General features: G+C 47.3%; 1 protein-coding gene across 1 annotated transcript in view; it reads left to right on the forward strand.

Annotated features, from left to right (window-relative positions):
• Positions 1–17745, forward strand: part of JAK3 (Janus kinase 3) — a 47952-nt gene extending 30207 nt beyond the window's left edge. Inside the window, exons 14-25 of the mRNA XM_072601687.1 lie at positions 293–377; positions 580–707; positions 958–1090; positions 1280–1431; positions 2608–2758; positions 4013–4152; positions 5200–5389; positions 6790–6914; positions 7273–7445; positions 10770–10887; positions 14015–14125; positions 14330–17745. Of these exons, the coding sequence (XP_072457788.1) occupies positions 293–377; positions 580–707; positions 958–1090; positions 1280–1431; positions 2608–2758; positions 4013–4152; positions 5200–5389; positions 6790–6914; positions 7273–7445; positions 10770–10887; positions 14015–14125; positions 14330–14437 (1614 nt within the window). The 3' untranslated portion in view covers positions 14438–17745. The remainder of the gene's footprint in view (positions 1–292; positions 378–579; positions 708–957; positions 1091–1279; positions 1432–2607; positions 2759–4012; positions 4153–5199; positions 5390–6789; positions 6915–7272; positions 7446–10769; positions 10888–14014; positions 14126–14329) is intronic.
• Positions 17746–17948: the final 203 nt, after the last annotated feature.

A 17948-nucleotide genomic window follows, 5' to 3' on the forward strand; every position in this document is an offset into this window, starting at 1 on the left:
GTGTGTGTGTGTGTGAGAGAGAGAGAGAGAGAGAGAGAGAGAGAGAGAGAGAGAGAGAGAGAGAGAGAGAGAGAGAGAGAGAGAGCGAGCTCCTGTTCAGAGATGGGGAGACTAGATTATCCACTCAGCTGACATTCTGGCCTGATGACAGAATGACTCAAACCCATGCCCCTTCCTCCCATGTGGCAGTGACTGCTTGCTGGGCCCAGGCCCTTGGAAGAGAATGGAGTGGGGGGAGGGAATGCCCCAGGAGTCTGAGGAATCCTTGTTTCCATACCTTTCTCCCTCTCAGTCCTTTCTGGAGGCTGCCAGTATCATGAGTCAAGTGTCCCACCAGCATCTGGTGCTGCTGCATGGTGTCTGCATGGCAGGAGACAGTGAGTTCCCAGCCCCAGGGCCCTTCCCCCATTTCCTCAGCCCAGGGCTCTAAGCTTTCTCCCATTCCCCCAGCCCTGGTCACAGCCTCTCCCAACCTTCCTTCCCCATCACTCCCTATCTCCCCCTCCCCATACCTCTCATCCCTCCTTTCCCATTCTTTCTCCCCTCATCTGTCCTGCTTGTGTTCTAACGCCTCTCCAGGTATCATGGTACAGGAGTTTGTGAGATGGGGAGCACTTGACACCCACTTACGGAAGTGTGGTCCTCTTGTACCTGCCAGTTGGAAGCTCCAAGTAGCCAAGCAACTTTCTTATGCTCTCAACTATCTGGTGAGCTTAGGAGAGAGGGGGGTGGCCTGAGCTGAGCTTCCAGCTCTGGAGACTGTGGCTCCCCCTGATATGACCTCTGTGGGTGTGATGGGCACTGTCCTCCCTGCCCACCCTGAGAATCTAAGCTTCCTATCCATTTCCCACCTCCCTCATCTGCTGCCTAGCTTTGGTTTCCAGTTATGGGCAGTTACCTGATGGGGGTGTCCCTCTACCACCCTATTCACTGTCCTGATCTTTGCCTCCAATCTAGGAAGACAAAGGCATCATCCATGGCAATATCTCCTCCAAGAAAGTCCTCCTGGCGAGGGAGGGGGCTGGGGGAAGCCCCCCCTTCATCAAGCTCAGCGACCCTGGGGTCAGTCCCACTGTGCTGACCAAAGAGAGTGAGTATGAAGGAGGAAACTGTCCAGTCCTTGCACCTGATTGACCACAGCCCTAATTCTCCTTGTGGGCCTTCAGGAAGTCAGGGACTGTTCAGTCTAGGATGGGGTGAGAGGTGGAAGTGGAGAATGGCTGGCCCCTGGCAGGAGGGGCATGGGGCTTAAGGCATCACTGTGATCTTTCCCTTTTAGTGCTCACTGACCGGATCCCCTGGGTGGCTCCCGAGTGCCTATGGGATGCCAAGCTGCTGAGCCTGGAGTCTGACAAGTGGAGCTTTGGGGCAACCCTCTGGGAGATATTCAGTGGGGGCACCATGCCCCTAAGTACTCTGGAGCCTGCCAAGGTGAGGGCAGAACCACGGGGAGGCAGAATGCTTCAGTTCTGAAGCCAGCCTGTTACTGATTGGTCCTCTGGTGTTGTGCAAGTCTCCTCCCCTCCCTACACTGACTCAGTTTCCCCTGTCAAAAATGAGAGAGATGACTTTGAAGACATCTCTGAAATCCCTCTCAGCCCTGACAATTTGTGTTCTAATATCCATTATTCTGTGCTTTTAAGGTCCCTCCCAGCTCTGATACTCAGTCAATCAATCAATGAAAATTTATGATTCTCCACTGTTTGTCAGACACTGTGCTAAGCAAGGGGGATACAAAGACACAAATGAAACTATCCTTGCCTTCAGGGAACTTGCATTCCATCAAGGAAGATAACATGAGCTTCCCTGATGAGATAAAAAAATACGAAGTTCATAGTTCGAAGCAGCTGGGTAGCGGAGTGGTTGGAGCAATGAAGATCTGACTCACACTCACACTTACCAGACGTGTGATCTTGAGCAAGTCACTTCACTTTGCCTGCCTCAGTTTCCTCAGCTGGAAAAATGGAGATGATAATAGCACCTCCATCACAGTTTTGTTGTGAGGATCAAATGAGATATTGATAAAGCTGTTAGCACAGTGCTTGGCACACATTAGGTGCTTGATAAGCGCTTGTTCCCTTCCTCTTTCTCTTCTCTAATTTCATTCTAAAGGTCCTTTCCTTTGTTTCATGTTCTAACATCTGTCTCAGCTCTGACATCCCGGGTTCTAAGGGCCCTCCCAGCTTTGACATCCTGGGTTCTAGGGGCCCTCCCAGCTCTGACATCCTGGGTTCTAGGGGCCCTCCCAGCTCTGACACCCTGGGTTCTAAGGGCCCTCCCAGCTCTGACATCCTGGGTTCTAAGGGCCCTCCCAGCTCTGACATCCTGGGTTCTAAGGGGCCTCCCTGCCCTATTTGGTCATAGGCAGTTACCCAATAATATGCTTTACTATCTTCTGTAATATAACTATTTTCTTAGCTCTGATATTCCATGTTCTAAGTACTCTCCCTTCTCTGACATTCTATCTCTAATCTAAGGATGTCCCAGTCCCTTTCTGGTATCCTCTGATCTCTAAAATGCCTCTGATGAGGAATACCAATGGGCTAGGCAACCAAAGTAGGGGCCCTAGCTTGGTGGTCCTGTCTCATCCCTCCCTCCCCGCCTCAGAAACTCCAGTTCTACAAGGAGAAGCAGCAGCTACCAGCCCTGAAATGGACGGAGCTAGCCACCTTGATTGGCCAGTGCATGGAGTACACCCCTAATCTGCGGCCCTCCTTCCGAGCCATTATCCGAGATCTCAATAGCCTCATCACCTCAGGTACTCCTAAGGAGCTGGACACAGGATGGTCCCTGGGATGGGAGGGAACACATACGCAATACATGGTCAGGGCAGTATGGAAAACTCAGACCCCATTGGACATAATCAATTAGTTGGCAAGCATCTGTGAATCAACTCTAATGGGTCAAGCATTGTGCTAGGTAACTCATCAGGGAAGCAGCCTCTCCCTACTGGACCGGTTCTGTCCAGAGGAGTCAATAATACTAATATATGTGCTATGTCCCTTGGGAGATGAGAACTGCCAGAGTGCTTTGTGAGCACCCTAAAGATGGGGGCTAGTCCTTATCTTGGACCCCAGGCTCCAATCAAGTTGGGCTCTCATTCCTAAGGGTCATACTGAGGGCCCAGCCAAGGGAATCCAAGTCCTGGAAGAGTCTACCAACCCAAAAAGGCATCCAATGTGGGCCCAGGGATGTATCACCACATGCCCACCATGTAAGGATTGGCTTAACTAAATATGGAGGCTTATGGAAGCAAACAAGTGCTTGCTATGTGCCAGGTATGTCTGGGACTTTGTAGCAGAGAGAGAAGACCACCTCCTTGGGCACTGAGGGCTTACCATCGAGGTTAGTGGGGGAAGGAGTGAGCTTCCAGGAAATCCTATAGCCTTTAAGTTTCCAAGACCTGGTTCCCTGGGGAGTTTGGAGACCTGAGTTTCAAGCTCTGTTCTGTTATCCCTCCTGGGGGAACTTGAGCAAGTTCCTTGACCTTCTGGGACTGACTTTGTCTCTGAGGATCCTTTCAGCTCAAAATGCTGTGACTCAGTGAAGTAGAACCAGGGCAGAGAGGCAGATTTGGACTCAGTTTAAGAAACTAACCATATCCTACCATCAGAGCTCTCCAGCAAATGCACCCTAGCTCACAGGAGATGTGAGGTCCCTATGGGCAGTGGAGCACCAAGCAGGGACTGAATGATCACTTGTCAGAATTGATGCAGGGGCAGGGAATCTGAGACCTCGAGACATGTGTCCTTGAGGTCCTCAAGTGCGGCCCTTTGACTGAATCAGTCTGCACTTGAGGACCTAGAGGGGCCCATGTGGCCTCAAGACTACAGGTTGCCTAGCCCTGAAGAGGGAATAATTCCCTTTTCGGGTGGGGGTTGAGGTAGGCAACTCTGAGATCTTTTCCAGCTCTGAGGTTCTGAACAAAATGACATAAGAGCATCTTGTAAAATGTTTTGCAAACTTCAAGGCCCTATATAAATATGAGTGAATATGATTATTATCCTTCTAGATTATGAGCTCCTCTCAGATCTCTCGCCTAGTGCCATGACAGTTCGGGATGGACTCTGGAGTAGCACTCACTTGATGGCTGGCCAGGACCCCACCCTCTTTGAGGAGAGACACCTTAAATATATCTCCCTCCTGGGCAAGGTGAGGAGCATATGGAACAGGGATGGGGAGATGAAGCCCACAGGCTTAGCCTTAGTGGCATCTGACTTAGCCTATGCTCCATCTCCTGATCCCTGCAGATTCTGCTTCCTTGGGCAGACCTCCCAATGGTACCTAAAGCCTCCTGGATCATGCCCTGCAGCTGATATCTCTGTTTGCTATCTTCCTGGATAGTTTCAGTTATCAGTACATCAGACCTTTAGACTGAGGGTTCAAGATTCTGTTTGGGCAGAAGTTAATAGCTTGGTGTAGTAGAAAAGGTAAATGGTTCTGGAGGCTGAAGACTTGAGTTCACTTCTGACCTTGGATATATCTTAATCTCCCTAAACCTCGGTTTCCTTAACTGTACAAAATGATGAAATGGGACCAAATGGCTTCTCAGGTTTGTCTCACTTCTGGATTGAGGCTCTTATGAACCCTCAATTAGACCATAAGCACTTTGAGAGCAGGGGGCAGCTAAGTGGTGCAGTGGATAGTGCAGGAGTCAGGAGGACCTGAGTTCAAATCTCACCTCAGACACTTGACACTCACTAGCTGTGTGACCTTGGGCAAGTCACTTAACCCCAACTGCCTCACCCTGGGTCATCTCTGGTCATCCTGATGAATATCTGGTCACTGGATTCAGATGGCTCTAGAGGAGAAGTGAGGCTGGTGACCTGCACAGCCCTCCTTCCCTCAAAACAAAGTCAAGTGCAAGTCATGTCATTATTTCTCTGATGGCATGACCTTCTTTGGCAACAAAGGATGAACACACACACCTTGAGAGCAGGCATTGTCTTCTTTCCTCTTATATCCCCAACACTTAACACATGGGAAGGACTTAAATTCTTTTTCTTTCATTTATTCATTGTGTCTTTTAAATATATATTACATATGTTATATACAACATGTATGTGTTATATGTGTTAACATATATATTAACATAACAAAATACATTGTTTCTTGTTTAAGCTGTGAGATCCTTTGATCTCAGACACAGTGTTTGCACTTTGTTGACATTTAATAAATGTTGGTTGATCTGAACCACAGGGCAACTTTGGCAGTGTGGAATTGTGCCGCTATGACCCACTGGGAGATAACACTGGAGCACTGGTGGCCGTCAAGCAACTACAGAATAGTGGGCCCCAGCAGCTTCGGGACTTCCAGAGAGAGGTGCAGATTCTGAAAGCATTGCACAGTGACTTCATAGTCAAGTACCGTGGCGTCTGCTATGGCCCGGGTGAGTCCTGACTGGGAGGGGTGGTCCATGAGGAGATTGCAGTGATGGGAGCGGGGAGGTCATCAGATGTGCACTTAGAAGGGATCTTCGGCTAGTCCACCTTTCTTCATTTTAAAAATGAACAACTAGAGAGCAAGAGAGAGGATTTCTTCTTCCCAGGTCATACCTTGGTAGGGTTGGGATTCACACCCAGGGCTCCTGACTCCTAATCTAGTGGTCTTTTCAGTAATATCACACTCTCCAGGGCTTGAGCTCCCTGCCGCTAGAACTGCTCAGAGAGAAGCTGGTTGTCCACTTGTCAGAATGTCCTAGAGAAGGTTCCCCCACCAGACAGCAGGGCAGAGCAGATGACTGAGTCGATTCAGCTTATTTTAACAGTTTTTTTTTATTAAATCCCTCCTGTGTACCCAGGCACCCTGCTAGGTGCTAGAACTACAAAGATAATAGTGAAACAAACTCTACCCTCAAGGAGCTTATATTCCACTGGGGGAGGGGTGAGAGGGAGAGATGCAAAATATGCACAAATAAGGAAATATAGATAAAAATAAATCCAAGGTAATTTTTATGGGGAAGAAGCATTAGCAACTAGGGGATCTGAATAGGAGGCTGAGCCTTGAAGGGATATTGGGATTCCAAGAGGCAGAAGTGAAGAAGGTGAGAGTACATGGCATGGGGGTACAGCCTGGGCAAAAGCATAGAGGTAGGAGATGGAAGGTTATATGCAGGAAACAGAAAATAGTCCATTTGGTTGGAATATAGAGTGTATGAGGGGGAAATAATGTGTTATCAGCCTGGAAAGATAGGTTGAGGGAGGAAGTTCAAAGAAATTTAAATGACAAAGGGATGAGGGAGTTACATAATGTAATACATTATGTACATACTTGAGGAGATACCAGGGGATGAGGACAGTCTTTCTGTAGGAGATGGTACTTGGTTTGAACCTTGATGAATGCTCAAGATTCTAAGAGGCAGAGGCGAGCCTGAAGCCAGGTGCTGAATAGGACAGCTACCTTGTCTAGGGGCTTTAAAACACCCAAAGAAATCTTTTTCTCCCAATAGTCCTGTGAGGAAGGAGGCTCTCCTGATTATACCGCTGAGAATGCTGAGTTTAGAGAGAGGTAGTCATTAGCTCAGGGTCCCACAGTCAGGAAATGTTAGCACCTAGATTCAAACCCAGGGATGCTGACGCCAGATCTAGAGCTCTCTCTCTTCCATCCCATTCTTCTCTGCCTGTTGACCTTCAAGGCCCCTCCTATTGCCTGATTCTGTGGTTCTCAAATTCTCTGACCTTGGGGTTCTCCCAGGGGAGCAGGGGAAAGCTGGGGCAGAGGGGAGCGGGTCAGGGAGGGATGGGTGAGGAACAGAAGGATGGATGGCAGATGTTGTTCCCTCTCTCTCAGGCCGACAGAGTCTGCGCCTTGTGATGGAGTACCTCCCCAATGGCTGCCTTCGGGACTACCTACAGCGTCACCGGGCCCATCTAGACCCCAGCTTCCTCCTCCTCTATGCTTCCCAGATCTGCAAGGTTCCATGGGGCAGAGGAGCTGGGAGGAGGGAGGGTAGAGGCAGGACCAGAGAGATCTCTGGGTACAGGACTGGTTCCCATTTTTTGTCGAGCCAGTTGGGATTGTACCTGAATGCCAAGCCAGCCGACAGAGGTTGGGGAGAAGGTGGAGAAGAAAACTCAGGGCTATGGTATTCCCTCTCCAGAACATGTTGACAGGCCTTGACTGGTGGGGTCTTGGAAAGGATCAGGGTCCGAGTCAGGGTAGAGGGATCATGATTGGGACAGGGACCACATACTAGCTCTAAAGATTTAGGGTCAGAGGGGGATCATCACAATCAGCACTGGGGTCCTCCCTGACCTTCAACCCTTCTTCCAGGGGATGGAGTACCTGGGCTCTCAGCGATATGTTCACAGAGACCTAGCCAACAGGAACATCTTGGTGGAGAGTGAGAGCCATGTGAAGATTGGAGACTTTGGCCTGGCCAAACTTCTTCCCCAGGACAAAGAATACTATGTGGTCAGAGAGCCTGGCCAGAGCCCCATCTTCTGGTGGGTGCCAGGGACTCCTAGCTTGCCCTTTGCCCCTGCCTCCTGCCTCATGTGTCCTGATGAGTGTCATAGAATCCATCCTTCATCCTGTTCTAGTCCTTGGAGAGCCTGAGTGGTCTTGGGAGATGACTTTAGTAATGAGTGTGTGTATGTGTGTGTGTGTGTGTGTGTGTCTGTGTGTGTGTGTCTCTGTGTGTCTCTGTGTGTGTGTCTGTGTGTGTCTGTATGTGTGTCTGTGTGTGTGTCTGTATGTGTGTCTATGTGTCTGTGCGTGTCTCTCTGTGTGTCTGTGTGTGTGTGTCTGTGTGTGTGCGTGTCTATGTGTGTGTGTGTTCACCTTGTATTTCTGTCTTTGTGTCCCTCACACATACATTTCTCTTCCTCTCTGCTCCACTGACCTTTCCCCAGAAGAAAGGAATAGTCACGATACACAACAAACCTCTCTTAAGCACCTACTAGGCGTCACAAAGTCCTGAGCTCTGAGCTGGGCCCTTGTCTTTATGGAGATACCAGTTTCTTAGGGGCACCCAACACCAGTACACAGCATTCAGCTCAACAGTCCAGGCGCTGAGCTAGGCTATGGTGAGAGGATGTATGAACTAGACAGGCATGGACAAGCAACTGGACTCTAGTCTTGGACAGTCATTTGGGAAAGCTGCCTGGAGGAGGGAGCACTGGAATTGTGCTTTAAAGGATGGGTGGAAATCCAGAGGAGCGATAATTATAGTAAGAATATTGGCTAGGATTTAGACAGTACTTCAAGGTTTGCAAAGCATTTTACAAATATAACCTCATTTGATCCTCACAACACTTCTAGGAAGTTGGTGTTCTTATTATCCCCATTTTACAGATGGGAAAACTGAGACCTAAGGCATTTAAGTGGTTTATCCAGGATCACACAGCTAGTAAGTGACTGAGGCTGGGTTTGAGCTCAGGTCTCCCTGATTCCAAGTTCAGCCCTCTGTCCACTGGGCCACCTAGGGGTGATAGACTTCAGGAAACAAGGAAAGCCTTGGCAAAGGTATAGAGGCAGAGGAATTGTACAATTTGGCTGGAGCATAAAGAAAGTAAAATGGAGTAATTTGAGATAAATCTGAAAAAGGATTATAGATTTAGCATCAGAAAGCAACTCCTTGGTCACCTAATCCTCTCATTTTACAGATGAAAAATCTCAGGCCTAGAGAAGTGGTGATTTGCCCAGGTTTGCTCAAGGTAACAGTGTGGGAAAGAGTCAGGATTTGAACCTAGCTCCTTCCAACCTTTGAACCCCAGCCCTCCTTCCATGGAGCCACAACATGATTCCTGAAGATGACTGTAGCAGACCTTGAAGAACTAGGTGGAACATTTCTAACTTTACCCAGGAGGCAGTAGGGAGCTTTACAAGATTTCTGACCCAAAGAGGGACAGGTCTAGGCATCTGAAAAATGATTCCAGCAGCAGTATGAAGATGGGAAAGGGAGATCCAGAGGGGAAAGCTTTGGAAGGAGGCTAGAGCATCAGTTCAGGGAAGTGGTGATGAGGACGCATCCTCAGAGATGGTCTTGGAAAGTGAGAGGACGTTGCTTCTGCTAGGATGGGGATATTGATCTCTTGTTGGACTTGAGAGAGAAGCAAGAGTCAAAGATAGCACAAGGCTATGGAAAAGGGAGCCCTGGGGCCTAGATGGGGCCATAGACAGAAAGTACAAAATCATTAGGAAGATTGGAGTTGGGGGGAAAGACAATAGTCTGGTTTGGAAGTGGTGGTGGGATGCCCATTGGAGGTGTCCTGGAGACAGTGGGAAGTGCAGAGCTAAAGAGGATGTAGGACTAGAGATAAGAGACTTGAGTGCCAAGGGCAGCTAGGTGGTGCAGTGGATGGAAAACCTGCCTTAGAGTCAGGGGAACCTGTGTGTGTGACCCTGGGCAAGTCACTTACCCCCAATTGCTCAGAAGAAGAAGTAAAGAAAGATATTTGGGAGCCATCTTCAAAGAGGAGAGTGTTTGAAGCTAGGGATGTACAGATCTCCCAGAGAGGGAGTGTAAGAAGCTAAGAGGAGAAACTCTGGGACAGGACCTTGAGGACCACTCATGTTAAGGGCTCAGAAAGAGAATGAAGAGACAGAGAAGGGGTTAGGGAAACAAGAGAACTAGGATGGTCACAGGAGTGGGAGTAAGAGCTCACCCCCAGGAGGTGAGCAGCAGCAGAGAGGGGGGCAGGGGGCGAGAAGGAGGAGGCAGACAAATAGATTCATCAGACTTTTTCAAGATGTTTATTATGGGAGGGAAAGAAGAGAGGGAAAGATCAAGGGAAGGCTTTTCTTTAGAGGAGAGACAGCCGGGAGCCAGCGTCAAGGAAGGAAAGACTGGAAAGTGCTCCTGTGCTAACGCCCAGGAGGAGGCAGGGGCAGTGGGGCTGATCAGCCTTAACCTCTTCTTCTGAGACTGGGATGGGGCAAGGAAGTGGAGGAAAGTGGCAATAATGAACAAACATTAATTGTCCATATGCTAGGCAGTGGCAAACCAATCTGTGCCTTCAAGGAGTTTTCATTCTATGACAAACATTTGGATAAACAAGGAATTGTAAGCTAGATGATACAAAGCCATTGTAAACAGGGAAAGCTCTGGCACTTCGGGTGCGGAGAATAAGGAAAGGCCTCCTGTGGAACGAGGCCCAGGAGTTGAATCTTCATAGAAGCTGGGTGTGGAGAAGGTATGAAGGCAGCTGACAATGTTCTCATCCTAGGACTCAAGGTCTTCCAATGGGATCTTAGGCCACCCTGCTATGGGGATGAGGGTGGGGTGAGAGTGAGAGGAAAAGATTGGGAACATTTGATCATAAGGAGTGGACTAGGGTGGAGAAGAAGGCTAACCCAGCTGAGGTTATAATTCATAACTTAGCATTGGAATGATTATAATAAATCTTATAGAGCTTTAAGACTTAGAAGATGAGCAGCTCTGCAAGGGGGTGGAGATACACTTAATTCTTATTTCCTTTCCTTTTGTCTCCTATCCCTCTTCCCTTTGCCATCAGACCCTGTCCTCTTCTCCTTTATCTTCTCCCTTTGTGGAGCTGTGGATAGCAATGTTTTACTCAGTACAAGTGGCTTCTGGGTTTGGGGGTTGGCTCATATGTCATGGGGGGGGGGGTGTTTGGTGATGCCATAAAGTTCCTAAGTTGCTGAAAGAGGAGGAAATGTGTTCCGGGATAAACAATGATGGAAATTTATCCTGGGATAGCACTATAAAATTTTCCACAGTGAGTCAGAGCCCTGGTGTCCAGTTTACCCTTCTTACAATGCCGTTCTCCTTCCTCCCTCTCTTCTCCTTCTTTCTACCTGACCAGGTATGCCCCAGAGTCCTTATCAGACAACATCTTCTCAAGAGAGTCTGACGTCTGGAGTTTTGGTGTGGTCCTCTATGAGCTCTATACCTATAGTGACAAAGCCCACAGCCCTTCAGAAGTGAGTACTTTTCTTCCTTACCCCCTGGCCTTACCCCCACCAGGCTGAGATACTCTCTGGACATGGGGTTGCCTGCCTCCATCCTGACCTTCATCCACCCTGCCTCTGGACCATATCTCAGTCCTTCACCCTCCCATTTCTCTCCTTCCTTCCCTGTGACCCTTTGGAATGGGCCACTAGTCTGTCCCCTTAAGGTTGTCTCCACCCCTTCCCTCTCACCTCCGATGCTGTAAAGAGGAAAGAGTGCTGACTTTGGTGTGAGAAGGTCATTCCTGGGACTTTTGACCCCAAAGGACTTTTGACAAGTCATCAGCTCTGTGGGCTTCAGTTTCCTTAAGTATAAAATGAAGGGATTGAATGAGATGATCATAACATCCCTTCCAGGACTAAATCTGTGATCCTATGACCTGGCTCAGAATCCTTGCTCTTCCACTTATTAGCTATGTGACCTTGGATCGGTCACTTAGCCACTTTATGCCTCAGTTTCCTCATGTGTAAGAGACATTAATATTTGGCGCTACTTACTTTGTGTTGGGTTTTTGAGAATCATGTAAACTATAGGTCAGTAAAGAACCTTAGGGCAAACTAGTCCAACCTCCACATTTTACAGAAAGACCTGACTTCAGATTCCTTCTCTGACACATATTAGCTGTGTGACCCTGGGCAAGTGCCCCAAGAAACTCATTAATGTTCTGAGTTACAGAACAGTTGCTGATCTTCCTGTTGGTGTAACTCCTCAGGAGTTCCCTACACCAAAGAAATCACAGGTCTGATTTAAAAAATGTATACACACACATACATGTATGTATACACACATGTGTATGTGTATACACATATGCATGTATGTGTGTATATGTGTGTGTGTATATTTCCTCCAAACTCTAGCTTTCCTTAGGTCTAGGCAATCCATTCCTCCCTATGACTCAGTTTCCCCATCTATAAAAGGAGAGACTGTGGCATAGTGGAAAAAGCACAGGATTTGAATGTAGTCTCTGCTAGAAGCTTTGGGCAATTCACATAACCTATATGGGACTCAGTTTCTTTATCTGTAAAATGAAGCTGTTGTATCTGCCTCTACCCCACCCCCAGTCTACCTTCACTCCATTTTAGGCATTCTTAACCTCTTTTTGTGAGAGGGAGCCCTTAAATAATTAAAGGAAATTCTAACATTCAGTGAGAGGTAAGTAAATATGAAGATGTCATTTTTTTTCCCCATCCAAGTTCATGGACCCCCACCACCACCAGGTCATGGGTTCTTGACATTATACGTATGTGTGTATGTGTGTATATATGTTTCTATGTATATATATTTACACATGTATATATACATACATATACATATACTTGAAGTACCATTTATATATGAAAGGATGGGGACTTTTACTTGATGTATGTTTTAGTACCCCCACCTTAGGATGCCCCTTTCCTCAACTGTTTTCTGGTCACACAATCATTCAGGAACAGACCCAGAACTTAAGCCCAGATCTCCTGACCCCCAGTTCCAGACTCTTGCCTCCATACAGTTCTTTCCCATCCTCCAGGATTCCGCTATATCTGTGACCTCATTCTCGCAGACGTCCCTTGCTGAGAAGCAGCTCAAACCTTGACTTGTTCTTCTCTTGTCCATATGCCCTCCCTTTGTCCTCAGGATAGCCTCCTGATGTGTTGGGGCTTTCCTCTCCTCCTCTTGACATTACGTGACATTAATGGGGCACCCAGCTATTCATTAAAGTTATCCCTTGATCTTGGCATGGGACCAGTATATCTCTCTGCTACATCCCTCTCACTCTGACACTCATAAATGAAACCAAGACTTATCTAAGCAACATTCATTTATTCAACAAGTGTTTATTTAGTACAGTGCTCTCTGGTAGGCACGAGGGGAGAGAGTTAGACAAATAAATACAGGTAGTATGTTATAAGGGAAGGTCCCAACTTTTGGAGTCAGAGACCTCGGGTTCTTCAGAAAGTCCTGTCTCTGCCACAATCTATGTGAAATGAAAGTGTTGCATAAAGTCAGGGGTTCTTAAATTTCTTTTTCGTGCCATGGACCCCACTGACAGTGTAGTGGAACCTAAAGACTCTTTCTCAGAATGTTTTTAAGACATAAAATAAAACCAGTCATTTTGAAATAGAAAGTTGAATGGGGTGGTGCATGCATGTCTGTGATGCAAGATACTGGAAAGGAGACTGAGGTTGGTGAGTTAGGAGGACTGAGAGTGGCTGGTTGCTGGGCTTGCACAACCTGTGAGACAAGGAGACCCAGACTCCTCCCTACCATAAAAAGAAATAGTTATCAAAAGTTTTTAAAAACTAGTTCATGGATTCATGCAGGTTAAATACCCTGCACTATAGAAGTCTCAAAGCTTGCTTTCAGCTCAAAATCTAAATCTAAATAAATCAATTATTAGGCTGATATAAATATATTGATACAAACCGATCTAGATAAGATCCTGTCACTGCCCTCACAGATATCTTGGCCTCCTTGGAGAGGTGACTAGACCAACAATCGCTGATCCAAATGTGTATATTAGCACATAGCTGGGGTAGGAATGAGGTGTGTCTGGGGATTAGAGAATGTCTTGAAAGAAGAGGCTCTGACAGGATGAATGTTATGGTGTCACCGTGGTGAAAGGCCAGGCGTAGGAAGGCCTCATTCTGGGCCAGCCCCACTCAGTTAGTTCTCCCTCGGCCCCTCACCTCCACCCAGGGTCTTAGCACTGCCCTGGGACCCTGCTCCCTGGCTCCTCATCCCAAAATCATCCCCAAAAGAGGAGGCTTTGCCCTGTCATATGCCCCAGTGCCTGGAGGGACATCAGATGAGGGATCTTGGCATGTCTCCAGCTAGAAGCTTGTTCAGTGGGATCAATCCCAGCATGGGGGAGCAGAATGGGTCTCTTCTGTCCTTTAGACCTAAGAGACCCTTGCCTTCTGTTCATCCATTCTTTCACCCCACTCCAGGACCTCTCTGCACCTCTTCTGACTCATTGATGAGATCCCTATATGAACTGATACGTTCTCATCATGTGTGAGACCTCGGGCCTCCCCTTGATGGACGTTACCCTTCCTTCCACCCCACCCATCTGTTGTGTCTCCCCCTAAACTTCTCCTCCCCTCACCCCACCAGGAGTTTTTCCAAATGATGGCTTGTGACCGCTCCATGCCCATCCTGTGCCACCTCTTGGAGCTGCTCACAGAGGGCAGGAGGCTGCCCACTCCTCCTGGCTGCCCAGGAGAGGTAAGCCAATATCCCCCTGTCCACCAACAGGGACCTGAGCTGGAGGAGCTGAGAAGGGATGAAGACCAGCTTAGGTATTCCCTTACTGGTGAGAGGAGACTCATCCTGGAGGAAAAACCTGGGGAGGAGCTGGGGATGAGGGATGAGTTCCCACTTAGGAAGGTCTGTCTATAAAGCTAAGCCCAGCTTTTTCTACACCTGCAGGTTCGAGAGATCATGAGGAACTGTTGGGCCTATAACCCCAAGGAACGGCCCTCCTTCTGTGCCTTGGGCCCCCGGCTTGATGCTTTGTGGGCTGGGCGCAGAGGATAGTACCTGATGGCAGAATAGGGGATACTGGAGAAAAGTCCTCCATTTAGGAATTGTAAGGCCTGGTTTCAAATCCTGACTTGGCTACGGATATACTATTGGGCCTTGGGCAAGTCTTTTCTCCTTCTCTTAAGCTCAATTTCTCCATTGGTCTAGTTGACTCAAAGTTCTTCTCTAGCTCTCAAGTCCAATCATCTTAAGAAGAGAAAAGGCTTCCTTCCCTCTCTTCCTGCTGAAGGGCAAGGTTGATTGTCACTACCTCTCAGGTGGAGAAAAGGGACACAAGAATCCAAGATGGACAGTGGCAGCTCAGGACAGGCCAGAAGTGGGGAATTCACGTGTACCCTTCTTGAGGAGATTCTTTACTCGTGCTGGACGTGGAAGGAGGGAAGAGGGGACCTTGTTTGTTCAGTCCCCGGACCCCACCCTACCCCATTTTCCTTCCTCCACTGCAGTGCCACTCCCAATTCCGCCTTCCCAAAGTGGTTTTGCCAATATTTAAGGAGCCTAAAACAACATTTAATTAGAAAACAGAATTACTGAACTATGGACTCCGGGTCTGCTTTTGAAGTACCTTTGTTCTGTCCACATAGGTCTGGGTCATCAGCCCCCCTCACTTACTTGGTTGGCCATCAGAGAATTTCCCCCCCTTAAACACAACACCAAATATCCTCTGGCCCCCTCTCAATTCCCTCCCTGTCTTTCCAGTCATGACAGCAGATCTTTGTCTTTTGTTCAGTATCCAGGCTGTTTCAAAATAGGTTGCCTTGAGAGGTAGTGAGTTCCCCATCAACATAGTTCTCTTAAGTGGCCAATAGACAGATGATAATGATATGTCTGGTATGCTTGAGGGGTAATTTGTTCTGTAAGAGTTGGATTAAGTGATTTTGAAGGTGCCTCTGAGATCTTATAAGACTGAGGAACAGATACCATGTAAGTTTATAGAAGCCTCCCTTCTTATATAACAGGAACTTTGGGGAGGGAGGTGATGGAGGATGGGAGTGACCAAAGCCTTGGATTAGGAGTCAGAAGCCTGGACTTCAATCCTCTGCTTACTTACTTACTCCATCAAGTTAGCTCCCTTCCCAGAGATACTTTTAAAAACTAGCCTATTTGCTACACCTCCTGTCCCCAGGACTCTGAACAAGTTGTCTATCCCACCCAGAATGCCCTCCTCACTCTTTCCCTGTCTACCTCATAAGGAGGTTATAAAGCCTGGAGTGCTGCAGAAATAGGAGCTGATGACTTGTTTCACTCCTAACCTGCTATCTGGGGAGCAGGGGCCCCAGGGAGAAGGAGACCCAGCACCACAGCCAGGTCTAGAGATCAAGGGTCCCCTCCTATGGCCCTGTGGACAGAAGTCAAAGAGATAAAAGGATTCCCTTTCTAGGGGCCAGGAATCTGGAGAGGAGATGGGTAATGGCCATGTGGAGAATTGTTTCCTGTGGGAGATTCATCCCAGGTCCCTCCAGGGGGCCCCCCTCATCCCTTCCTCATCCCTTCCCAACTTTGAAGGCCCGATAACAGAAGATACTAAACAAACATCCCCAGAGCCGCCAACGGGTCTGACAAGAGGCTGCTCAAAGACCTGGGTGCATTGTGAGGGGAGAAAGCTGTTAAAAAAAAAAAAGCTCAAGATATTTCCAAAGGTTTTCTTTACCTTGGGAGGGAGCCACAGAAGAAATTTCAATGATTAACAAACAATGAGCAGAAGGCAGAACGTACAGCTCTGGAGTGAATGGTGGGGAATCGGAGATGCAAGGGATCACGGGAGGGAGCAGGGGCAGTCTGTGGTTTCTCGGGGCCCTCCCATGTGTGGGAAAGTACCAAAAGGGGTTGTGAGGAGAGTCACATTTCCAAAAATGATTGTACCTGGAGCTTCTTTAGATTTTGTTTGCTTGTTTACTGAACATTTTGTCTGCAAAATCATTGTCATATGAAATAATGTTAAGGTAGTGGGGACTTGTGTTGTTGCTTCTAGAACAAATTACCTCAACAGAAATTCTAATGGACCAATGATGGCCAGAGATTCAACACCGCCCTTGTGCAGAGTCTCGGTGCTGGGGATACAGAAGTGAGCAGTGACAGTCTCTGCCCTCAGGGATTCCAGTATCCATCCATCAGTCCATCAGCAAGCCAGCATGGATTAAAGGCTATTTGCCAGGCATTCTGCTACCTAGGTTCTGGGGATTGTTGTGCCACCTGAAAGAAAGACTCAGAAACAGTCACTAGTCAGTAGCCTTTTTTGTTTTGCTTGCAATGCTAGGGAGATGCACACAGAGCTATTATAGCCGAGTACAAACTCACTTTGATTTTTCTATAGGGTCTCTTCAATCAATAGTCATCAGACCTTATTCAAAACTCAATAAATGCTTATTAAGGGCCAGGCACTAGTGATGGGGATGCAAAAAGAAGCAAAAGAGAGCCCCTGTCCTCAAGCACCTCACAGTCTAATGGTGGAGAGAACATGCAAATGACTATTTACAAATGAATTTTGGACAGGCTAATTTGGAAATAATCAACAGATGGAAGACTCTAGCAATTAAGGGGGATTGAGTAAAGCTTCCTGTAGAAGGCAGGATTTTAGCTGGGACTTGAAAGAATCCAGGGAAGGCAGGAGGCACAGATGAGGAGGGAGGTATTCCATGCATGGGAGAGAGCCAGAGAAAATGCACAGAGCTGAAAGATGGAGTGTCTTGTTCATGGGGTGGCAAGGAGGCCAGTGTCACTAGATCCTGGGTACATGAAGGAGAATAAGGTGTCAAAAAACCAAAACAAAAGGTAGGAAGGGTCCTGGTTATACAAAATCAAAGCAAAGGTGACAACCAGAAGGTGTAAGAATTTCTGGGAGTACAGGAAAACAAGTTCACAGTTAGGGAAAGTAATAAGCATTTGCTAAGTGAAATGAGCAGAAGCAGGAGATCATTGTACACAGTAACAACCACAGTGTTCAAGGCATTTTTCTGGTAGACATAGCCCTTCGCAGCAATGCAAGGACCTAAAACATTCCCAAAGGACTCTTGAGGCAAAATACCATCCAATCCAGAGAAAGAACTATGACATTGGAAAGCAGAATGAAGCAGAATATTTTCTGTGTTATGTTTTGTTTTGTTTGGGTTTTTCTCATGGTTTCTCCCATTCATTTTAATTCTTCAGTGCAACATGACTAATGTGAAAATGTATTTAATAAGAATGTATGTGTAGATCCCATATAAGATCACATGTCATCTCTGGAGGGAGGGGGAAAAAAATCTAAGACTTATGGAAGTGATTGTAGAAAACTGAAAATAAATTTTTAAAAAATTTTAAAACAGTAATAAGCATTTATATAACCCCTACTATGTGCTATGCACCTTACAACTATTATTTCATCCTCACAACAACCCTCAGATGTGGATGCCATTATTATCCCCATTTGACATGTTACCAATTATATACATTCAATCATGTAAAAAATATTACCATATTAGTCATTGTGAAAGAAGACACAGACCCACAGGGGGAAAAACAACCA

The sequence above is a fragment of the Notamacropus eugenii genome, chromosome 4 (assembly GCF_028372415.1).
Source record: "Notamacropus eugenii isolate mMacEug1 chromosome 4, mMacEug1.pri_v2, whole genome shotgun sequence".
Taxonomy (NCBI): domain Eukaryota; kingdom Metazoa; phylum Chordata; class Mammalia; order Diprotodontia; family Macropodidae; genus Notamacropus; species Notamacropus eugenii.